Source organism: Peromyscus californicus, unplaced genomic scaffold (genome assembly GCF_007827085.1).
Source record: "Peromyscus californicus insignis strain IS unplaced genomic scaffold, ASM782708v3 Scaffold_7__1_contigs__length_154581171, whole genome shotgun sequence".
NCBI classification, from domain to species: Eukaryota; Metazoa; Chordata; class Mammalia; order Rodentia; family Cricetidae; genus Peromyscus; species Peromyscus californicus.
In genome coordinates, this window is record NW_026294595.1 from 53,457,556 (window position 1) to 53,483,288 (window position 25,733).

Consider the following 25,733-nt stretch of genomic DNA (forward strand, 5'->3'; position numbering starts at 1 on the left):
TACAGTAGAGATCATGGTCCTAGTTTTTGCCCTCCCGGGTTGCACATACAGCGCAGTCATGTCGAGAGCCTGGCCACCAGACAATGGCTCTGTGGAGATCCTGCATCGTGGAGGAGCGCAAAATGGAAATGACCGGCCATCTTTGCTTCACTTTTGGAGACAGCACATCATGCCTTTCAAATCTTGTCCTGTTTGAATCCTGGAAGGTGCCCAGTCACATGGAGTCTTCAATCCCTGTCTCAGTTCGGCACTTTCTCCTTCTTCTCTCATGGATAAGGAAAGCAGAGAGTCCCACCCAGACCAGTCCAAGGGGTTTGAGAGGCAGGAAGTTCTGCTCTCCATATCCTTGTTCCATGGCAACATATTCTAACAGATACTTAGAGGCTTGAGTTCGCAAGTCCTGTGAGTGGGAGCAGCGAGGGAGTGCTTAGCAAGAAGCTGGTAGCTTCTCTTGGGTTTTGATTCTAGTACCCAGAGGGCTGACAGTCACTATCCTGAGCCTTCCTTTGGTTCGTTGTTACATTTACTTAAGCCCAAGACACTTGGAAAGTTTCTTTGTAAATACCCTATATAAGGTGCTCATGTCTTCTAAACAGATGTCCCAAGCTGCCCAGTTGATGTTGGCCCAGATCTGCTAGGACACCTCTAATGTGAGGAATCTATCTGTAAGGGAGACTTCCCAACAGCATCCCATGGCTCTGCAGGAAGGATGCCTTCAGTGACACCTCCGGTCATATCTCAGTCATGGGTGGAGCAGAGTGGTGAAAAATTGTTCAGGACCACGTTTGGGTTCTGCCTGCATTTCCTGCAAGCCCTACACGCTACTGGCTGGGATTCTTATCTTGCTTTCTTCGTGAGGCAGTGGCAACCTCTCAGTACAGGCCCTAAGGGCAAGCGGGTGGGTGTCAAGCTGTTTGATAGGCTCCAGTCCCGTGACTTTAGGCAGAGGATTTTCTCAAGTTTTACAGTAGCAGCGACTTCTCTTGGTAACCAGCAGGGTTTCTGAGTAGGCTTGGTGGCTGCCTACTATAGCTGGCCTGCTTTTTAAACAGCAGGTCCTTCTTTGGCAGCCAGAGATTGTGTGGAATGAAAACACCATGAGTGGAAGAACAGCCGTCGCCCACAGTCCTCAAAGGAAGGGAAGAGGCCAAACAATCTCACCGACGATGGTCAGTGGCCAGACCCCTTTGGTGTCAACAGCGTTGACTGTTGAGCTGAAAAAGAGGCATATCAGCCTGTCTTGAGACCAGATGTTTCCACAGCAGTTAGGGGCCCGCCGCCAGCACTGACACGCCACACTCTCCGTTATCCCAGCACAGGGATCCTATGCTGGTTGCCTTCGTGGTCCGAGGGAGTGGGATAGTTTTTGATCGCATCTGCTTTTCTTCTGAAGATGAACATGGTCAAGTAATTACTTGGCAAGAATAAAATATTGATTTAAGCACACAGTGACTCTCCTTGCCAAACTCAGTCCTGGTGGACTTTACAGTCTATTCCGGAATGACTTTCTTCTACATCCGGGAATTTCAAAACATACTTAGTACCAGATGCTACACCCCAAGGCATGTTTGGGGCAAATGGTGATTGTTGCCTTCAAATAATGTTGCAAATGCTTATCCAGGCAAGTGTCAGAAAGGAGAAGTACCAAAACCCAGTGCTGTGCCTTATAAAACTCTCATGTGGAGTAGATGTTTAGTGCATAAATGAAAAAAATTTTAGGTTGATTTTATCGATTATATTTAGTTTTTTTCCCACCACTTCTAAGACTTAATGTTTAACTTATCACTGTACTTATGACTATACTAGAAAAATATTTTGGAACTATAAAAACATTAAAAATAGAAGACTATAACGAATGCCATGCACACATTGCCTAGCTTCAGTGGAATCTGCGTTTTGTAGTCTTTCTCCATCTGTACATTCAATTACCTTGTTTAGTCCATTTGCAAGAATGTTTGAACACAAATATCTGGCATCAGTTAACATGCTTTTTTTTTTTGGTTTTTCGAGACAGGGTTTCTCTGTAGTTTTGCGCCTCTCCTGGAACTCACTTTGTAGACCAGGCTGGCCTCGAACTCACAGAGATCCGCCTGGCTCTGCCTCCCGAGTGCTGGGATTAAAGGCGTGCGCCACCACCGCCCGGCAACATGCTTTTTTTTTTTTTTAAGACAAGGTTTTGCTATATATCCCTAGACTGGCCTTGAACTCACAGCAATCCTCCTGCCTCAGCCTCCCCTAATGCTGCAATCACATATGTGGGCTGGCAATGCTCTTTCTTCCATTCGCAGGAAGTCCTGATGTGGTCATGCAAAAATCAGTCCACATAGTTCTTTTTTGATAAAACATGCAGACAGAGGGAAAGAATGGTACAAGGAAAATCCCTAAGTACCACAGTGGGACTTAAACCCTCTCTCGAAAAACAGAACAAAACAAACAAACAAACAAACAAACAAGCAAGAATAATGCATCAGTTAAAGGGGAAAACTCAGGGACACTGAGGCGTCTCCTTGGATTTGGATACACAATAAACAGAGCTGTCTTTTTCACATCTACTACACGCATTTTACAAAGAAGCAAAGGGAAAGGACTGTTGGATTCCCAAAGCCTGATCTTTTAACACTAAGAACATGTGTCTTTAGATTTCAGGGGTCTTGTTCAGGAATACAGTTTGTGTTTTATTTATGATAAATTCTGAGTGAGCACAATATAGTATCACAGGTTTGTCAGCACAGAGAGAGATCACTTGGTGCATATTAATTGTGTGGAAAGCCAGGTCTCTCAAAGCTCCCAACAGACTCAGCTGATAGATTTCAAGACCATGAGGACTCTCCAAATTTTATTTTCCATCATTGAATCAGGATTAAATATGAGACCCATGAAAATTGAAAAGTTTTTAAAGCCCCTAACTTAACACCCTTAGGTGCCAGGTTTCAGTCCCAAGAAAGTGCCACTAGCATGTCAAACAGTGCGGAAAATGGAAGCTGTGATAAATGACGGTGACTCGTTCGGCTGCTGGGTCTCTCTGACCTGAAGGATTTGGCTGGCGTCATAAAACACAAATCGACAGATTAAGCAGTTTACCAACACCATAAAAAACTCAAGAATAAACTCACTTAAAAAGAAAAAGAAAGAAAAAGAAAAAGTATTGTAACCAGACAATTTCAAGCCCCAGACTGCATGCATTTCCTTACAAGCCCTTGTCCATGAGCCAGGGCTTACAGTTTGGGGCTAACGTCAGACACGATTATGTCCATACACTTTTACAATTTACATGTCCTGAGAAAAACACCCAGTGCAGGCTGATGGTGCAGGAGAATTTATTTTCACTAGAAAGGGAATGACTCATAACTCATGAATGGCAGTGCTTAAAATGAGTTATGGAGGTGATTCTCCTGTGAGAGGAAATGGATTGGACGATCCTTCTGCTCTATTGTATGTTTGGCTACTAGCACACCAGGTTCTTAATTATGTGTGGACTTGCTTTTCGTCTTTTATAAAATAAATGTGAATAAAGAGAACGTTAGCTAGAAGCATGGAAGGCCTAATTGGGGCTCTGGAATGCAGGTAAAAGCTTTTTCACATGGCTGAAGAGCAGAAGTCTTAAATGCAACTGAACCACTGCGTCCAACTGGTCAATTCCACTGACAATGTATAGTGCCCATAGCTGATGTTCTGCAGAAATATTAAGCTCCACTCCTTCCCTAAATACAAAAATTGCCATACATTTACTTTACTTCTACATGAAGATTTAAGTGTTTTTAACATGCAAATTTCATTATACTAGTACAGCAATAGCTATATAACATATAGCAATTATGTTAAGGTAAGTGTAACTATTTATACTGGCAAAGTGGTGCCAGGGAAAATCCTGTTTGGAGATCTCAAGCGTGATTATCATTTACTTTAGTATAGCCGGTCACAGAACAGAACATCAAGAACTTATTGTACCCTGCAATGTCAGAATCGGCAACGGCATACGATTCTGTCATGATGAGGACTGTGGTTACTGAAATGTTTTATTTAACAACTGGATGGCCCTGTCCTTCCCAAGGGGGAAGCCAAGAGTTCTAATTGCGCTCCTGAGATTCCTGTTGGAAGAAATTTTTGACTTCAGAGATCAAGGACTTATCTGATAACGGCAGTCAGCAGGTGACAAGGAACTCTCCAGCTTGAGAACAGGACAAATTTCCCCCTACATGTTCCTCCTGCGCTCCAGTTTGAATTATCAATAAAATGGTGTGGCTGGCCCCCCAAATAACCTTGTTGACAGCACAAAGATGGACTAAAGCACACCACCTCCACACTAAAGATTTAAGATTTCCCGGTAAATGTCAGGAGGTGCCAACGTGTGTGCTGTGACACTCGGTTATTATTAGTGTTTAACTGCGGCTCCCCACCAGCGCCATGCCGCCAGTACCACCATAAATTTTAATGTGGTCACATGCTCTTTCTCCTTCATATCCAGTGAATTCTGCAAGATCATAATATCCTATATGAACCCTAGCTGAACCTTAGTGTGATTCGATGAGAGCAAGGTTCTGAGCGATGAGAATTGTTCCTCATGTTATAGTGCTTAAAAACAAAACAAAAACCAAAAATCTGGACACTGGGCAACACAGTTCTTTAAATAATATTGTCCTAAACTAAATTCACTCAATTCAATTAGTCTTTATTGAGCCCCTCCAAGAAGCAAGGCAATGCCTAAAGCTAATGAGTCTGTTTCTAGGACAGTAAAGAAGCCTGATTCTAAGGAAACCTTCCTTTCCCCCTTGGAAAATCTGTCGGAGAGCACATATCATTTATAATCCCCACCCTCAAAAGTATCCCTGTAACTTAGACATCAAGACATGCCTGGAGTTTACAGAGTACATTCCCGCATCTGGTTTACACTGTGGATGCAGGGGAGACACGGCCATCCTCTTTTATTACACACGTGCATAGTGGGATTGTATTGCCTTCTACTTACATAAATATGGAGAATTTGTATAGGTACCATGGGTGTATAGGTTTTTATTCTCCGTTTTATTCATAGATGATGACAGCATTACCTAGTCATAAATTACATTTATTAGAGGAAGCCAAAACTCAGTGAATTTTAACTATACGGGGATCTCTTGAAAACAAAAGATAACCTTGAAGCTTTGATCCCACAATTTTTTAAATTTCCAGCCAGGGGCATGGAACAAATAAGTAAGTGACCAGTGGGGTTCCAGGTGAACTAAATGTCCATTAAAATCCATATCAAATTGCTTGTCCCATAAAGTTCTCCTTTGTTTCTTTCAATTTCTAATGAGCTAAAATGATTTGGTTTCCTAAACACGAGCCTGGAGGCTTCTGCAAAACCATTCTGAGTCAATAATCTTATTTTCTCTGTGAGATACAGGCTAGGAAATTGGTGTATATATTCATAATTTGAGTGTCCCATCATTTGTGGACCAAAATCTGCTCAGCAGTGACACATAGCTATGCACCTTCCCATTTTCCCAGACAATGGGTTTAGGAAAATGCACAACCAGGTTTCAAGTCACAGGGAGAAGGCAAGATTGATTACTCCTGCTAAAGCACCGTGGGTCAGGAGGCAGTCATAAAAGAGGCCGTCCTCACAGAAGACTGCGACCGCCCAGCTTTGCTGGTGAGTATTCTAAGGAAAACCTTCATTTTGCACTGGGCTGTGTACCCTTAGTGTCTCTTGTATCAGAAGAAAGGAAGCATTTTCAGGGAAGGTTGGTCAAGGGTTAAGCCCCCCATCCCCGCCCCAACACACCCCTGTTTTCCAGAGATTGGCTGGGAAACTTTGCCTTGGAGCGCCATCTAGAGGAAATTTCTGTATACACAGGGCATTCTCTTTTGGCTTTGTGATCCAGACTGAACCAGATGACTGGGCTATAGTCAAAAAATTTCCTTCCTTCCTTCCTTCCTTCCTTCCTTCCTTCCTTCCTTCCTTCCTTCCTTCCTTCCTTCCTTCCTTCCTCCCTCCCTCCCTCCCTCCCTCCCTCCCTCCCTCCCTCCCTCCCCTCTCTCCCTCCCTTCCTCCCATTTTTGGCAGAGGTAACCCCAGCAGTTGGGGAGTAGAGGCTAGGGGATCAGAAGCTCACCATAAAGCAAACAGAAACTAGGAAAGTGAAAAGGGACAGGAGGGTGGCGGTGGAGAGGGCACCCTGGAGACGGAGATAGTAGAACACAGATGCTATGTAGGCAGGGATAGGGAAATGGGGGGTTTAACTGGGAAGAGAGGGAGGAGAGAAATACAGAGGGAGAGGAGGGGAGAAGGGATAAATAACATTAAGGATGTTTGAAAAAGTCATAGGGAAACACTATTTTTATGCTTACTTAAAATAACCACACATACGTGTGTGTGTGTGTGTGTGTGTGTGTGTGTGTGTGTGTGTGCATACATACTCAGTTTAAATGCAGTTATGCTACTTGGAGCAATAGTGCTCTTTCAGGGGCATTAGATTCAAAGAAAAAACCCTAGAACCACCAGGCAAGGGAAACTTCCTCTCCAGTTGTTGGCCGGGGCAGGGGTCGAAGAGACTACCCATACTATATAGCCTATTGGCATTGCTCTTGGTTGCCTCCCAGAACTTGTAGGTGGGACCTGCTGCTGAAGACACTACTTACCTCTGACACAGTACTTGGAGGACTCTGGCTAGAACTGATCAGGAAGCCTGCGCCCTGGAAACTAGCTCTCCGAGTGTCCAAAAGTGCCCCGCAAGTTGCCAAAGCAAAGCCACCAATCAACAGTCCCACCTTAGCTGTTAGGCCTCCCAACCACACAATGGCCAGAACGTGCCAAAACATCCCCTAGGGTGTGGCAGTGGCACTGACATCTTGGAGGTAACCAACAGCTGTTTACTTGGATTTCTGTCCTGCTCAGGAGGAGGGCATTCAGGTTTGGTACTGGAAACCTAGCCAACTGCTCATGGCTGGTGGGGTCATGGACCCTGTCGGAGAACCTAGTATGGCTACTTTCCCAAACCAATATAACTCCTAACTGTATTCTAAATACGCGCGTGTTCTTATCCCCACAGGTATAGCTCTCACTCCCCATCAAGGAAGCTTCTTTTTGCAGCAGATGAAGATTATTACAAGAATCCACAGCTGGTCCACATGAAAACAACAGACCATGGGGTGCCCAACCACAATTGATACATCTACAACACAACTCCTCCGCCTAAGGCTCAGGGAACATCTCGGAAGAGGGTGCAGGAAGATTGTAAGAGCCAGAGAACTAAGATGTCTGCTCTGAGATTGTGTCTTGTATATATGACAGGGAGCCCACACCCACGAAATGTCAACAATATGGCTGCCTAAACAAGATCTACATAATGACAACACCCATTGAGATGTCAGTATGGATGGGGAAATCTCACAAGGCTCCACACCTAGATGAAGAGCTACAGGCAATTGGTGGCTTCTGAAGAGAGGGAGAGTCAGTCTTCTCCAGGGATGAGCTCCTGATAGATTATCCAACCCCAGCTGGTCAGCCCCAAACATATACACATAGCAACAACATCAGATGGACCCAGCAAAGTGATATATAATTGTAATTGATTGCGTAATTATAATTATGCAACTAAAGAGGAGGTCATGAATTGAAAAGGGAGTAGGGGGCAAGGGAAGTGTTAGAGGGTGACAAGGAGGCATGGAAATACAGTGTTCCTGTGTGAAATTCACACACAAAAAAAATTAAGTAAAAAAAAGATGCCAGGTTGGGAGGGGTGGGAGTACATCTGATAGGAGTTAGAAGGGGGACTGAGGAGAAGTGGATATGTTCAAAATATGTTGTATCTATGCTTGAAAATTCTCAAAAATAATAAAAACATTATGTTTTAAAAAAGAAGTTCAAGAGCGTTGTCAGCTACATAGTTTAAGGCCAGCCTGGGCTACATGAAACCTTGTCAAAAAAAAAATCCAGATTAACAGAAAGGTTCAGTTTGGGTTCTAACTTGTCCCACAGAAATATAATATGTGGTCCCTTAAATGGAGACAGAGTGTAAAAGGGAAACAGTGGAAGACCTCAGCAGACTTTAGGGGTGTGTGCAGCTCTGGTGCCCACACAGACATAATGTGGGTACCCTTCTGCCCCATATATCAGAAACTAGATTTGTTTCAAACTTTGTTTTCATACATCCAACAATCTTTGTCACCTCCAGAATTATTTTCTTGACTCAAAAAATTCTGCTTAACCAGATTTCCACGATTCAGCTGGAGAAGACCCTTGTGTGAGGTAAACAAAGGCTGGCAGCGTTTCAGCCCGCTGTAATCCTTCACTAAGTTCAGGGAAACGGAGGAGCAGGAAGTAACGACTCTTCCAGATGCCACCACATAGTTCTGTGTGCGGGAGACTAAAATAATATCCACTGACATCTTCTTTCCAAACACTCCTTTCTGCACCGCGCCACCGCCCGCCCGTCCCCCTCGGAGAACTTCAACAGTGAGGGCTTCTATTTTTGCAGCAGCATGAATACAAAAACAGAACCCAGACTTTTTCTAACAGAGACCCTCTTCAAGTTGCTGAGCAAACACAAAGAACCCTTAAAACACTCTGACAGGATGACACCCCCAATTATGGGGGGGTGGGGCATGGCTGGAAAGCGCTACTTTTCTTACACTACTTAGAAGCATCAAGACTGTTGGTACTACAAAAACGGTCAGTGACGAAAGCTCAATGTTCGTTCCTTTTCCCACCTGTGGGTGCACCATGACCCCACCACTGCTACCAGAAGTCTGTTTCCCCAGAGGTGTGCTACAAAAGACCACCTCTGTCCTTGATAGCTACAACGCACGGTGTCATGAACATTTCTATTTCCTTTCTCTGGACAATACTTCTGCTTGCTTATTTTGGCCATTCCACAAATCCACAGGTTTCCCAAGATAACTAGTTAATAAGTCATTGCTTTCTGTGAACCAGACTTGTGAGCTTTCCACACAGAAACTATTTGTCTACTGAGCTCTATTAAAGTTGAGCAAGACCAAGGTGTCTTTGTTTCCAAGCAATGTTGTCCATTGAGCAAGCAAGGCTCACGACTGAAAGCATTTTCCCTCCATAAGTAACTCCTTGGCTCTGATGGTGGACACAGTAGAAGGCAGAGCCTGTCTGGCTCTCTCAGTCAGTCTGCCTCATCCTGAAGCAGAGGCGGACCCACACGAGTTCCAAAGCAGAAAGTGAAGACCTTTTAATCTCATTTTATGCACACTTGAGTTAAAGCCAGTCCAACATATGCTGTTGAGAGTTGACTGAGTGTGTGACAGAGCACAGGTGTGCTGGGATGCAGAGGCACATGGGAACAGACATGTGAATGTTGCAGAAGGAACAAGGAGTTGTCTCTTTTCTCAGGTGGCTTAGCAGAGAATGAGAGACGGGGAACTTAAGACACACAGTAGAAATAGCTGTCCTACACCGGCACGATGTGGGAGGAAGTAATTATGGATGCTTTGGGAGAAAGGGGAAATGCTGTAGAAAAACTGGCATGGGATCAGTACCTTAAAGGTTGGGGAGAAGTTTAATGGATAGAGAACAGGGTGGAGATTTTCAGGAAGAGGTAGAATGGTCTTTGCCCATTTGGACCAAAACAAAATGCATTTGACACAGAAGTCCCAATTTTGTGTCTAAATTTTAAGATGGGTACAAAGACATGAGGTATTTGTATTTATGTTGTAAGAATCCAGAACCCGCCATCTATTTTTTGCACAGTAAATATATTTATATATACGCACACATGTCTATATATCTATACTTGTCTACGTTACTAAGCAGTGGAGAACCAAACATATTTGAGTCAGATGCATTCTCCTTGGCCATTTAACAGTGTAAGCAGAAACCAGACCAATGCTTCTCACTAGCAAACGGGAACAAGTAGAGGGTTTTGTTTTGATCCTGGCCATCAACATTTGCTTTCAGAGTTAATCCAAAGGCTCTTTCTGGCCAGCTGTGCTGGTGGTCTCTATAAATCACACAGGCCTCCACCAATGGGCTAGAGCCTAAGGGACAAATAATTTCAGCGTGGTGAGCTTCTGAACTCTGCATGTCCACTCTTACCCTTCCTTCTCCTGAGGCCTCGCTGGGCATTTCCCCAAGCAAGTGTTCTTTCAGAATTCCATATTCTCGTGGTCATGTTCATACACCCTCTTGGGTCTTTGCAGCAACTCAATCTTATCCAGGGATTTCTCTGCCCTGTGACTCATCTCTAGTTCCTCCACAAAGAAATTACATGGAATTGTAGGGAGTAAGGATGGATGAGAAAAACCAGCTTACCACAAGAGAGCCCTGAGAGGTCCTAGTCTTCATTCTAGGGCAATACTCCCACTTTAAGGTGTTAACAATTTTGTAGATTTAAAGAAACTGTTGTCAAGTATATAATACCATAAACAAGACATATGTGGGTTGTCATGGAATGATTGTGGGGCAATTTTTCAATGAAATAGGAACATATAGGAGGAAGCCGGGGGTCCACATGAGTGGAAGGTGACCCTCCACCAGCCACAAACACACTTACAGTGAGCATGGCGAACATCAGTTGGCACACGTTGAAGGCGTGTCTCCAGTTGTGGTAGAGAACCATTCGATAGTTCTTCCTCACTGTCAGAAGCCACCTGCACAGGGTCTGAAATGGGAGGGGAGGCTGTGTTAGGGAGTGCTTAAGAGCACCCATTGCTCTGGTGGGAGGTCTGGGTCCGGTTCACATCTTTAACTCTGGTTTAAGGGTATCCAATAACCTCTTCTGACCTCCCTGGGTACCAGGCATGCATGTGGTGCACATTCTTGCACACAGGCCAAACAGTCCTACGCATAAAATAAGACAATTCTAGTAAAGACATTTTAACGAAACAAAACCAAACCCTAAACCTCCACTGACTCTCTGTGAGATTCTCGTGGCACTTTCATGGGGGACACAGGCAGGGACCACCACCTACATGGCATTTTTGGAAAGCCTTTACATCACAGTGGCTACAACACTCTGCCAGGTGCACTCCTTAGTGCCAACACAGAACATCTTACCTCATAGTCAATTTTAAATTTCTGTACCATCCCCAGCTCCATGAACATCCGGAGAGCAGCTGTGATCATAGCATCAACATCAAGGGAAAAGTCATCAAAATGGATGTCGTCAATGGCCAGTTCTGACACCAGAGGGATGTTGGCTGCCTACACAATCAAAGACATAAGCCAAGACAAGTTCACTAGCTTTACCTAACCCTGGGTCCCACTCTCTCTTGCTTATCAGTGGGTGCCACATAAATCAGGCCTGACCCGCACTTACACTCTGATACTGCTAAACTCTGAGCTATAAATGTCCTTTTGTTTCTGAGCAGCAAACGCCCAAGAACATGGAGGGGGGAGGGAGAGAAGGCAAGCTAATTAGAAGATAAAATATACACACTGGATCTCTCTACAGAATTCAGAATATACTACTGTCTAGTTTACTGGAACTGTGGCCATACAATATACTCTGATGCAGACTGCTACATGCAGAAACATCTGGGTGGCCAGCAGCTATGAACTTTATTTGCTTCTCTGCAGAGGAGGAGGTAGGAATACACCACTCTTCCTTGCTTCTTCCATTCTTGTATCCTGTACCTTGCAAAAATACTCTTTATTAAACATACATTCTGTATGTTCCGAACATACAGAATGGAAAGGGCAAGCAGCTCATCTCTGGTACAAAACCTGGTACACTGATAAAAGAGAGAAGCTTGGAGAGTTAGCACAGTTTCAGTTAAAAGATAAATTTTGCTATATTGTTTAGCAATATACAGGACAACTCTAATACTAATCAGACATATTTAGAGTTTCCAAACACCCCGTTAGGTGACTGTCAATCAGTTATCCTGCATAAACCTAAAAGGGAGGGAATGCAAACCTTTGGAAATCATTTTTATGCCAATTGGTTGGGTTTACCCTGCCATTTGGGCCACTCTTGCTGTGTGTGGGGGGTTGTTTTATGACTTTCAAGTTACCAGAGACCATTGTGTATTTGTGTTCCTAGTCTATTCACTGGGTATAAATTACCCTGCGAGTAATTTATGCCCTGGAACTACTTTGGCTAAGCAATTAAATCCAGCTCTGGTCACTCCAGGCATTCCAGAAACCACATAATCAATCCTGCCTCTCCAACCCTGTGCTTTTCTGCAAAAGTTTATGTGCCTAAGCTGAAATACAAACACTGGCTATTCCCCACACTGTGAATGAGCGATGGCCAAAGCTATGTGCTGGGACAATTAAGCTTCCATTTTGAAGACTTTACTTCTATCAAAAATTAATTCCCTTAGGCTCTACCAGATCATTTTAATATACCAATAGGTTTGCAGATACTAGATTCCTGGAATTAAATGGTAAGGTTTGTGAAATTCACAGTGGTAGATAGCTGCTTGGCGTGTATATGTCCCTGTGAAAGAGCCTTGTTTATTTATTTACTTTAAGACTTTTTCATCGAAGTTAGATAAATCTCTATCAGTTTTTAAAAATAAGTGTACAAACTAATGGGTTTCATTATGAATGTCACACACGAGTGTCAAGCATTTTGCTCAAAGTCAACCTCTCTCCCATCTCTCTTTCTATTAGCCCCGTTCCTCTCCACTAATAGCCTCACTTCTACATTAATGTTACACATATATCTGAATGTACATCCCACAGATGAGCAAAGCCACACAACATTTGCCTTTCTGAGTCTGGCTTATTTTGTTTAGCACGATAATTCCCAGATCTATTTTATTTATTTATTATTTATTTATGTCTGTCTATTTATGTGCTTCAAGTGACACAATTTTATTTTTCTTTTGGTATTTGTGTGTGTGCCTGTGTGTGTGTATGTGTTCGCACACTCACACAAGTGTGTGCACGTGGAACGAGGGCTTGACTTTGTGTCTCCCACTACTCTTTCCACCTTACTCCTTTGAGAGAGGGCCTATCACTCAGTTAGAACTCACCAGTCGGCTAGGATGTCTGGCCAATGATCTCCAGGGATCCCCCTGTCTCATGTTTGTGCCCACCTCTGTTCCCTTTCTGTGCCTGCCACGCACGGCACTAAAGTTACAGAGGTGCGCAGCTTCATGTGGGGCTGGGCATCTGAACTCAGGTCCTCATGTTCCCACAACAACCACTTATCCACTGAGCCATCTCCCAGTCCAACTTCCTTCTTCTTTCTGGCTGACCAAACTCCACGTCATTGTATATCACTGTCTGCATGAACCACATTTTATGTACGTTATTCTGCTGACAGACATCTAGGTTGATTCCATATCTTGGCTATTGTTAACAGAATATCAATAAACACCGAGGCACTTGGATCTCTGCAGGATTAAACCATCAGTGTTGAAAGCAAATCAGCTCCACTGTGCTGTTACAAACACACACAAAGTCACATTCCTCTGACACACAGTCATATTCTGGCAACAACTGTTTTCTTACCCAGAGCAACCACTTTCAACACCTAGATTTATTTTAATCAAGTAAGATAGTTGAGATTTTATTACTTCTTACAATTATGTTGTTTTCAGAATTATTCAAGCTCCCACCATTGAAGATAATGGTCAATCTGACTCATGCTACATCTGAGAACTTTCTCTGCCTCATGTACTAGCCCATTTCATACACATACATGCCTGCATGCTTGCATATATACATACGTATATACATACATACTTTGTTTTGTTAGGTAACGTTCAACAATTATATCATTATGCCCTCCTGCACGACATTCATAGTTCGCTCACACAATTCACTATGACCACCTGTCAATTTCCTGACCCGATTTTAAGTTTTATAGTAGTATTAGCAGGTTGTTCTTCAGCCTCCCAGTGGAGCGAAGGCCGGCCTGGAACTCCCTCCTGAGTGCTGGGACTAGTCACGTGCCACCGTGTCAGGCTAACGATCGATCTCCTTTACTGTGTGCCTTGTTGCCTGTGTGCTTACCGTTAGTTCGTTCAGACTTCTTTCAAATAAACTGGGAGGGAACTTCCTAAATGATGTCATCGTCTCCTTTAAAAATGTTAGATGCTTTGGGCAAACTACCGTTTTCATGAAGAGATGGCTCCCAGGTTCCTGCTCTGACTTCCCTAGATGAGGGACCTCAACTCACCTGTGAGGTCAAGGAAACCCATTCCTCCCCAAGTTGTTTTGGCCAGGGTTTAACCACAGCAACAGAGAAACCACCAGGGCCCCCTCACTTCCCTGGAGGTGTTAATGACAGTCCGTTTGACGTTTCTTCTCCTTCCCTAGTTTTTACCGCTTTGCTTTGATCTTTGTTCTTATGGTGACAATTTACACAAAAGTTCAAGTAAACAGAATTATTAAGTGCATGTACAGTATTGTACAGCAGACCTCTAGAACTTAACCATACCCTCTGAGCAACTTCTAATATCCCATTCCAGCTTTTAGCAACCATCATCCTCTTTTCTGCTTCCAAGTTGGGCTGCTCTAACTGTCTTGTACACAGGGAGCCACGCAGTATTTGTCTTCACGTGACTGGCTTGTATGACCAGCATGTTGTTGTTTCATACAAGTTGGTACCTTCCCCTGTAAGGATACTATGCTAAGGGATGTGCCCCCACCACACTTTTCCTTGACCCTCAGGTGGCTCAATGTCTTCCTCAGTTATCCTCCGATAAGAGAGCTGGAGATATCAGAGGCTTTACCAGTCTTGGAGGTTTTCCTTGGGTTGGTCAGGTAATCTTTGGTTTCCCAGTCTTCTTGCTTAAAAGCTTCTATTACAGCTTCGAGGTTGCCCTGTGGAGGGGCTGAGTGACCCGTTCTCTTGGGGAAGCTGTGAAGGTCTGCCTCCTCGTGTCTTTGCTCTTTTTCCTCCTGTTCCCCAGAGAATCTGGCTGGTACCTGGTTGGGAGTCTGCAGTGGGGTCTGAGGAGCCCCAGTGTGGAACTGTTCACTCAGGACCGTCTTCAGTCCGCACCCCTGTCCTCCTCCGTACAGATGGTGCCATGCAAAGACTCCCCTGCTCTACCTTATTCAGAAGCTAGCCTCCAGACTCCAGGGAGCAGGACAGCAGACCCTTAGAATCCCTGTTTTCCTGCCGCAGCCCGACTTTCATCCTCACTCAGCGCCAGCTCCTGAGCTCTTTGTAGGGAGGAGTCGATGGTAGAAAGCTGACCTCTCACCTCCGCGTTGTTAGCTGTTTGACTTTCTTGGGTTTGCTAAGTTAAATCCTATTTATCTGTCTGTTCTCTGGGTTCCAAAATGTTGTCATTAGTAACTTCTTTCTCAGTTTGGCTTTGAGAATTTCTACCAAATCCTCTGTGACTATTTTAAAAAGGCTTGGGAAGGGAACAAAAAGACAATGAGTATGTTTCAGTGACTATTTTAATCCATGAGTTATCAAAGTGCTGTTTCTAAATGACACTTTTTAAATGGCCAGCTTGGGAGCTCAGAAGTAAGTCAGACTTAGTCTTCAGCCCCTTCTAATACATGTGACCGGTGGTGGCAGCCATGTGCAGTGTCCCTGTGTGTTCGGTGTGGGCGATCACACTAATCAGGCTGCAATAACCAACGGATACTACACTGCTTCTCCTTAGCAAAGCTCCAGAACAACTTGGTTCCCCCTCACTTCTGTGGTTTGCATATAGAGAATGCCAAGTATTTGAAAAGATCCATGTTAGTTGCCATTTGTTCAAATTTAAGTGGAACCAGAAAACGGCTTCCAAAGAGACAAAGGCACGGTCGGAAACGACACAGGTCTTTCTGGTCTCAGCAGGAAAGTGTTTTGGAGTTGAGACAGGGGACTGGAACCTCTTAAAGATTGTCACCGGAGAAGCCCAAATGGTGATGGCGACATCACTGCTGCTCCCTCAGTGGCCCCTGTCTTCCGGTTATTAATAGGGTGGTCCTCTGTGCCATTATAAATTTCCCCCCTTCAGAGGCACTAAATTCACTTAATTATCTCAAAAATTAAAGAATATAGGCATTTTTTCATTATGAAATGTTAATGGAAAGGAAATAAGAACATTAGGTTGAGAAATGGAGGATGACCTCTGGTTCACTGAGACCCAACCTTATTGACCTTGTCTTCTTTCCCTAATAGGTTGATTGATCCACAGTTAAATCATACCCTGAGCCCTGCTGTAAACCCTTGCTGGCATGTACGGATGCATAAAACATTCCTACACTTTCAGGAGAGATTTTTTTTTTGACCATTTTACCAAATATGGGCAGTTTTCAGCTGTATATTCCTGGCATCAAGAGCAGGTTCTCAACAAGGAAGAATAAGAACCCGAGGAGCTAGACGTGGCCACCTCACCTGCAAAAGCCCTGGGAACGACCTTCTATGACTGAGTTCCTTGTGCTGTAGGTACATGGCCCCCATCCCGCCCGAGGAGCTCAGGATGGGACCACATCCTCCAGGCCTATAATTACTCTAGTCCTGCGATATTAACAAAACAAATCAAAGTCAATTTCTCAAAGTGTCAGTCTCCGGCTTTTAAATATTTATAAGGTGCCATATCCCTAAATCAAAGAGGAGTGTCACAATCCAAAATAACTATTGAATTAATAGCCAGGAAATAACATTTGGATAAAGAATCATTTGGTTTACTGCAGCAATAAATGAAAACACAGAATTATGAGTCCTGCAGCTAATTTGAATAATGCTCAAGAAGTGAGACTATCTGGCTGGAAGTACCTGGTGTCCTCCTGACCAGTCCTTTTCTTTGTTTGGATCTTAAGAGTTAAGTGCTTATCAAAGGGAGTCATAAACTGCCTCCTCTACAACTGAAAAGGAGCTATAAAATGTAAAATACAATCCTGGGTCCCTTGACACATGAATACTGCATTTTGTGATGTTCTGTAAATGGGAAGAAATAACAGAGTAGGTGGCAGGTCAGCCCTGACCATTCGAAGCAAGGCAGACCTGTTACCACTTGTTCCAGCCACTCACCCACTTGCTCCTCCGGACAGAAGAAGAGGTAGAGGATGCCAGGACTGGCGGAGAGAGGCAACTGAGCTACTGTGATGCAGAAGGGGATCCAGAGCACTCTCCTCACGACCTTACTGCGTACTGGGGAAAGCGTTTGGTATTTTATGACTATGAACTCATTGGTTCTTTATAAGCACACCAAGACTATTTAAACTGGAGATATTTAAAATCCTGTAGTATAATGAAGCCACAGAAATAGATGAAATGGCTGCTCTAAATTTGCAGTGTAATCAGTAGAGGCAGATTTGAATCTGAGCTGTAAATACTGGCTCTGAACTATACCCCACTACCTCTGGAAATGGACCGATGCCAAGCTAAGGGTCGCCCATTCCTGTCCGGCACAAAGTAACTTAGTGTGCCATGAATAGCACTTGGGATTTAGCTGCAAATGACCTGCCTCGTGGTCCATTTCTTATGATGAACATCCCAGGCCCATTTGGGAGAATACTGTCTTCTTGGCTTTTGTTCGCATGAATCCACTTGGGGAAATCTCTAAGCTCATAGCTGCCTTTGGAATGAACCCCAGTTAGTTTTGTGCTGATTGAACACATGTAGAATCAACTCTTGAGAGACCAAGACCTTCCTGAATGAATAACTTGTCTACTGGGGGAGCAGACACTAGACACTGGACACGAGCTTGCCAGCACAGTGCCATCACCAAAAAGTGGCGTGTGAATTCTTCCAGCATTTTCCTTAAGCCATTTATGTAATTCACCTTCTAAATGCCTGGAACGTTCTTCCCAACAGATGTGGAAGCTGATCCTACGCTGACACCTATCCTTGAGCGGCTGTCAGGAGGACACCAAAGCGAATCTCAGACTTGTATAAACCACCACAAGACCACACTGCATGGCCGCTTGAGGCAAAACAGGAGAAAGCCCAGCACATAGAAACACGAAATACTGGATGCCCATGGCTGTTGCAACTATGTTGCTCCTGTCACCGTGTTAAACAGCTTTCCCTGATGTGGCAAATCCCGGAGAGAAATCCACTGAAAGGAGGAAAGGCTTATGATCTCAGTTCGTGGTTGATTGGCTCCACGGCTTTCAGACCTATCACAAGAAAGAAACGCTGTGACAGAAGAGCCTGGTAGAGGAAGGACGCTCATCACATAACAGCCATGAAGCCAAGGAAGGGAGAGAGACAGGGCTAGAGATAGACAGGTAGACTGGTGGAGAGAGAGAGAGAGAGAGAGAGAGAGAGAGAGAGAGAGAGAGAGAGAGAGAATGAATACACAATATACCATTTAAGGGTACCCCCCCCACACACCCCAGTAACCTACTTGCTCCAACTAGGCCTTATTTCCTACTAGTTCCCCAGTTATGGCTTTAATAGATCAGTTCACTGATGTAGTTAGGGCCTTCATTATCCAGTCGCTTCTCAGCTTGGGGTAGCGCCTTCAACATGTGAGCGCTTGGGGGCATTACATAGCCAAACGGTAACACTCATTGCCATTTGAAAGCACATATCATTTTCACAAAGAAAAATAGAATGGACATAGGGATTTTAATGATAGCCTTCTAGGCGTCACACTCTACCGTCTTCCTTAGGAAAGCTAATGGAGTTCCTCTTAGGTCAGCGCAGACACGTTGGACGGCTAACTCTGTAACAGGCTCTGTCCCGCAATGCATACACCTGGGAAACAATGCAGTCCCTAAGCCTAAGGTCTGTCTGGAGATGCAGTGAAGCACCAAGGCAGTTTAAGTGTGGCAGTGAGGAAGGCACGGGACATTACTGTAATCCCTGAGAGAAATGTTTTCATTTGTTTCAATGTTGTATCTTAATCAGAAATTGTCATTAAACCTTAGCTTTATAAAGTTTATTTAGAATAATTTAAAGAATAGTTATAAGGATAAAAGAGCTTCAATAAAGCCTGTCCCAAAACATAAGATGATAACATAACTCCATCCCCTTGACTCATGATATGCTCCTGCACAAAGAGGAACACACAGAGCAACTGGTGAAAACCCGGAAAGTTCGGAGGCAATGAGAAGAAGCCAATCTCAGGCCAAGAAACCCAGACCTCATCTGATATGGGCACGGAGGGATGAAAGAGTTCACCGGGGAAGAGGCAGCAGGACCTAGTCCAGGCAGAGGCCAGTGCGGGCGCAGAAGGCTTCTGGGTGTCTCTGAAGATGACACGTACCAAGAGGTGTGGGTACAGAGGTACCACAGGCCCTTGGACTCTGCCATTTGGGACTTGCTTTACTCAGCTCAGAAATGTTGGCTGCCCCACCAGCTGTGACACTTGGGCTCATTCAGGTAAAAGTTCTCAATTTTTCCAAACTCCTACCTGTGACTTCAGACCATAATCCAGACACCTGCCTGTCCCAGGACACCATGACTAGCTTTTGTTGCCTGTCCAGATAAGTCTGCTCCCTCAGCTCCAGCTGGTGACCAGTCCCTGTCCTCTATGGTCAGAACTCCCTTCCAGGACTTCCCTTTCAAAGCTCTGCTCTTAACTTCGCAGTGGCAGGAGAAAATGTTAATACTGTTTTCCTTTGAAAAAACTGTTTGTGGTTTTCACTCTCTCTCTTTGCTCACCTTCGTAGCCCACCTTCTCCTTCCAGGAGAGTTTTACAATCACTCCTGTGTCCTCCAGGGAAAGGAGCTTGGTTTTGGTGAGTAAGGCTCTGTGTTTAATGGGCCACGAGAAGAAGGATTTTCTTTTTCACATAGGATAGAGAAAAGGGTAGAAGAAGGGGCGGGGGCTGGAGCCTGCAGCTGACCTCAGTGCATTCCTCAGAGGACCACCAGGGAGGCGCTGTTCAAGGGCTCACCAAGTAGTTGAATCAGGACTCCCAGCCTGCCTGTGGTCAAGTGGACACCTGCCACTGTCTGTCCTCAGGGACTCACCAGGCACTCTTTGCAAGGAGACTGGTGAAGAATTTAACCCACCAGCACCCAGTACCCACCACGCCAGTTTTCAGGGCCACAACTGCTTTGCCTTCTGCAGATTGTTCCTTTGCCTTGTGCTCAGTTGGGCCTCAATGACTTCTTGCTCTATTTGACTTCAACCTGCTGAGCTAGACTCTTTGCTTCAGGGTTTACAGCCCCTCTCTACTACAGGGCAAAAGGAATCACAGTCACTGGGCTCTCTCCCCTCCCCCACGCTGCTGGCTAGCAGGCAGGCCACACAGACGTGAGACAATAATTCAAAGACTCCTTCAGTGGCTTGACAGACAAAGGAAAGGGGAGAAAGAGGTGGGAAAATTGTGCAGCAACTAAAGATGGAGCTGTCCAGGAGCATCAGCCTCTGGAGATATATCAGAGCATCAGCCTCTAGAGATGGACCAGCATCAGCCTCTAGAGATGGGCTGGAGCATCAGACTCTAGAGATATATCAGAGCATCAGCCTCTAGAGATGGACCAGAGCATCAGACTCTAAAGATATATCAGAGCATCAGCCTCTAGAGATGGAATGGAGCATTAGCCTCTAAAGATATATCAGAGCATCAGCCTCTAGAGATGGACCAGAGCATCAGCCTCTAGAGATGGACCAGAGAATCAGACTCTAAAGATATATCAGAGCATCAGCCTCTAGAGATGGACCAGAGCATCAGCCTCTAGAGATGGGCTAGAGCATCAGCCTCTAGAGATGGGCTGGAGCATCAGCCTCTAGAGGTAGACTGGAGCATCAGACTCTAGAGATGGATAAGAGCATAGCCTCTAGACATGGACCAGAGTATATGGTCTATTCTACCATGAAGCAAAGCCAGGGAATGGTGAAACTTGAACTTTGGGATGCCCATTAGAAGCTAATGGCAATACCGGCTACCCTGATGGTGAAGAGAGACGCAGAGCCACTGGCCAGGATATGAATTTTTCAGGGGGGTTCCCCATCCACGCTGCTCACCTTACCTCATGCCATCTCAGCCACAGCTCATGCTCTGAGTCACTTCTTTTCAGCCTGCTAGTTAGGGACACGAGCACAATCTGCCACAAGAGACACATGAGGCTAGTTACCCCATAATCACTTTCTAGTGAGATGTCCAGAAGAAATATTTCAGTATTTATGCATTTAGTATAAACATTTTACTTACTCTGTGTATCAAAACGCATAACAAAGTCTCTGTCACTTCTGGAACTACACATCTCAGCTGTGGCTTTAGTATGTGGTTGGGTATCTTAGGAAAGTAGACCTTGCTTTCCCTATGCGTTTCCTCTATGAGATAAGATAAATAAGAACTTATACACTTTTACTTATAAGTCCAGTAAATATTTATATTGAGTTGTGCCATAAAGGCACAGGGAGCATTGTAAGAGAGGGGTCTATACTTAGGGGTAAATAAAACAGTCACTGCCATGAAGACATAATCTATCAAGTGAGGCACAGAAGGTGTGGAACCCAACTGCTGAGACACAATTCCCTGTCTTGAGGCCTACTTGGATTTATTCTTGCTGGATGGAAGCACTCCTGAGCACACATGCAAACATCCGTGTACACACACACCATCATGCACGTGTTTGAGTTTTAATCTACATTTGACTTCTATAACCTGTCTTATTAGCTCATTCTGTCTTGCCCAGACTGTTCTTAGACACTGACAAATATTTTCATTTTGCATGGGCTGTGCTTTGGTGACATTTGACTCAAGCTGAATAATCATGCATTTAAAAAATGCATGTTGTCCAGTAAAAATATTCATAAATTTAGTACCATTCTTAACTTTAAAAATTGAGACCTGAACACTTTCCCCCTGTGGTGCATTTACTGAGACACATGTGCACCAAGCATTGTGCTAAGTTCTTGACTGTATTTCATTTAATCCTGCAACAGAGTCGTGGATGAAACTCCACAGGGAGGGAGTCTAAACTGTAGGCCTTGAGCCCTTCTCTTCTGATAAAGGAGCAGGGCAAACTCATGGATGGGTCTTAGTAACAAAGAAGTTCCGGTTTTTAGACTCTCTCCTGGCACAGATGAAGAAGTTGAGATGATGAAGATGTGCAATGTGCTCGGGTTCATCTGAGTAGAAAAATCCTGGGATTAGAATTCAGATCCCATCAATCTGCCCCCTGCCTTCTGGGTTTGTAGCCCCAACTCTCTGTTGTCCGTGCAGTGACTTAAATATCTCTTAGATTCATTGTGATGTCACCTCAGTATTGCTATTATTTCTTGCAGAGAGTCTCCTCCATCCAGCTCTAAACATTTTTTTCCCAGCCATTGTGAGCCTGTCTCTCATCATTTATAATTTCCATAAGGAAAAGATTAAGATTTTTGAGTGTCAGCAATTATCATGGCCTAGTACTTTTCATAGCTTGGCTCATACTTAATAAACGTGGGTTGGTGGCATGCCAAGCGCATGACTTCCGGAGCCAGGCAGATGTGTATTTGATCTGTGTTTGCCACTTGCTAAGTCCGTGGCCCTAGCTCTTCTTTCTGATAAAGGAACAGAAGAATGACTAGCCCTCACTGTCCTTAGAAAGTTGAAATGGGCCCAAACACTCGGCACAGTGCCAGGCTCACAGTCGTCCCTTAGTATCAGGCAGCCAGACTGTTTGTTGGGGCTGCCTAACACAGGACTGTAGGTGGTTGAATCAGAAGTGGTACATTCCCACAGGCCTGGAGGCTGAAAGCCCAGACCAAGGTGTTGGCAGGTTTGGGCTGTCCTCGGGGCTCTCTTTGGTGTAGATGACTGTGTCCCCGTCTGGCTTCCTATGCTCAAGTATCTCTGGTATCTCTTCCTCTTCTCAAAAGGGCACTATTTATGTTGGATCAGGGATGACTCCTTTCATCTCATTTATGCTTAATTCCCCTTTAAAGGCCCTACCTCCATGTCCAGTCACATTCTAAAGTCCTGGTCAGGACTTCAAGGGAAATGGAATTTCAGCCATGACAGGCGGTTATCATTGTCACTGCAAGCTGAGTCCTGAAAGTCTTCAACATAAACATTCCGTGCTGCACTTAGCACAGCTCCCCCTGCCCCACAGAAGAAGGGTGACTATAACCCCAACTCTTCTTCTCCCCATATCTTCTAGAAGATATCTCTCTCTCTCTCTCTCTCTCTCTCTCTCTCTCTCTCTCTCTCTCTCTCTCTCTCTCTCTCTCTCTCTCCCAGTAAATTGTACTTTACTCACTCTCGGGGAAAAGAATATCCAGAATCAGGTCTCCAAGGTAACACCAGAGGGCTATACCACCAACTTTAGTACTTCACAAGGTAAGGCTTGGGGGCATCAACCTGTCGAATATGACATCCGCCTCCCTGTCCACTGGGAAAGGAGATGCGCATGTGCGAAGCTGGTGAAAACTGGGTCTTCAACCCAATACCTGGTTGGTCGAACACACATTTGCCACCCTGCATTCCTGCCTGTGTATTTCCACATGTAGAAAATGACTACGTACAAATCCTGTTGAGGGAAGTCCCAAGACAGGAGCTCCTTTTCAGAGGGTCTGCTGTCAGCTCCTGTCACCCCTCCTGGCTCAACAGAACCCCTCGGCTTACAACGTCCTACCCTTTCCTGGCTGCCTAGAACCCGGGCACTATCTCTCAGTTCGGTTCTCTCAGTGCTGTTGGACCTGCTCCTTCTGTAGCGTTTCCACAGTCTGCTCACCACTGAATCTCCTTTGCTGTCTTCCACTCTTATCCATTCAATAAATACTTCCTGAAGTCTTCTGAGCTGTCAGGCATGCTGCCAAGGGCTGTGTGGGTATCTTTGCATCTCTCCAGGAAGGGACTTCCTGAAGGCCAGGACAGGACAGAGGTTGTCTGCTTTGGCCTTGAGCCAGGCCAGAGATCTGTCTATAAACGGTAAGTAAAATCAACGGGCAGGTGGAAGCTGGACACCTCTGAGAACACGCATCCGAAGGATGAGGGGGGAGGGAGCAGGAGGAAGCAGTGTCTGGAGGTTTAAGGAAAAGCTTCCTTTTTCCTGGGCAGTTGAGAAAAATGGAGCCCCCACTCTTCATGCCCCAAGCCAGAAGAGAGGTGGCAGAGCCAGCGAGGGAGGAGTGTCAGGGTCTGCCCCTATTGCCCAGTGAAATTCCCAGGCAGCCAAGGAACAGAAGGCTTTTCTCAACTCCGCTGCTCCTGGAATTTGTAAATACCGTGTCTGAATTCACCTCTGTTTCTATATACTCAGCAAAGTGATGGACACACAGGCAGAGTCACGTGGTCGAGCTGTTTATAACGAGGTCTCCTTAGTTTTCTTTTGGGTCAAGAAATGGAATAGGATCAAGGCTTAATACAGATGTCGGTTACAGGCACTAGGGAAGTTTTAAATAACGGTCCCTTGCTGGCCGTCTCTTTTCTCCAAAGACTTCTGGCATCTGGCAGTTAGTATCATCAGTGGTTAGTCCACATAAAAGTGACATGTCCATGCTGCTGCTGTCTGGGCTTCAGCCGTGAAGGCGGATGAAGAGTGAGGCCGTGTACCAGAGGAAGGATAGGAAGGGAGAGGTTGAGGAAGGAAGCCACACCAAGCGCATGGTGAGTTAAGCCATCGTCAGGTACCAGGACACAGTGCAGCAACTCCAGCATGTCAGTCTCACTAACTCTAGGATGGGGAAAAATGATTCCTCACTTGGACCCCCAAGAGGAATAGAGAGGAAGGGAGTTTGCAGGTTCTACCGGGTCACCTGCAATTAGTTTCTCACTGAACTCACACTTGTAGGAGGCCCAGAGGGGGTAGCCTTTGGAAAGAGGGTTGAGTAAGTTAAGCTCTGTTCATCTAAAGAGAACGGGAGGCAGAGAAAGGATTTGGACAGTTCTCCAGAGCTGTCATACCCAGGAATCAGAAGGGGTAACTGGCTGGCCTTGCAGGCAAATTCAAGATAGAAATGAGAGAGTGTGCAAACGGAAGTCCCTAAAATCCATCAGCTTTGGCTGAACGAGATCATTTGTCTTTTCAGAGTCTGGATTGGGCAGAAAGACATGCTCCCCCCATCTTCTACCCCAGCCCAGCGGGGAAATCTACCAAGACCAGGAAGAGCAGGGCTGGTGGAAAACATCCCAAGTACCAAAGGATTGCAGTTCAGAAGACAGCGCAGGAATAAAGCCTGGTATAATCATAGAAACGAGGAAGGGCATAGGACTGTGGAAGAGGAGGAACTAGTCAGCAGGAAATAGAGGGAAAGATGCTGAGTGACGTCATAGGATGTCCCTGAAGTCTGAAGGTGATAGTCTGGGCTGAGAGGGAGTGTGCTAACAAGTTGGACCACTCTGCTCTGGCTGTTCTGGGCATTTTTTAGTTGAACTCAATTTAGTTGGGTCAGCATGAACCAAAGCATTCTGTGAATTCACCTTCTGTGAATTCCTCTGTGTGTGTTCACACTGTGGTGGGCAGGAGGAGAAAAGCCCCCCCCCTCCACGCACACCCGAGGAATTAACCAGTGAGCAGGGACAGGGGCGTGTGACCAGGCCATTTCATCAAACACTGTCCATAGGTGTCTTTCCTTATTAGGCCTCTTTACAGAGTTAATAACCGAAGGGGACTGGTAGCTTCATAGTCACTGTGTGATGTAGTGGGTAGCCATTCCAGCTTTGACCTGGAAGTTCCAACCCCCATTGAGGCACTATGACTCTTGACCATTCACCCTTCTTCAGGCCTGAGCGTTCTACAGGCTTGTGTATTGCCACACAGCCCAACGCCTCTCACAGGATGATAGAAATCCCCTGACTGAGACCTCAGCTTTGCCAAAAGATCATAAGGTCATATGCATTCACGCACACACGCATGCACGCACGTGCACACACACACAACAGAAGAGCCAACCATGTGGCTTTGTCAGCCTTCTTGTTCTTTTTCCCACCATAAGTATGGCATATCTCAGGTAGGGCCTCTCCTTTAGCCTAAATCCTGGAATGAAGA

The 25,733-nt window shown here is 45.1% G+C and overlaps 1 protein-coding gene across 3 annotated transcripts in view; it reads right to left on the minus strand.

The window, feature by feature from the left end:
* Positions 1-25,733, minus strand: part of Pde11a (phosphodiesterase 11A) — a 351,064-nt gene that overhangs the window by 81,670 nt on the left and 243,661 nt on the right. For all 3 annotated transcript variants that reach the window (XR_008215103.1, XM_052724559.1, XM_052724560.1), the window contains exons 11-12: positions 11,003-11,149; positions 10,500-10,607 (exon numbers count right to left, since the gene is read on the minus strand). Coding sequence is in view for 2 of the 3 variants with exons in the window: in XM_052724559.1 (XP_052580519.1) it covers positions 10,500-10,607; positions 11,003-11,149 (255 nt within the window). In the remaining variant the exon portion in view is untranslated. The remainder of the gene's footprint in view (positions 1-10,499; positions 10,608-11,002; positions 11,150-25,733) is intronic.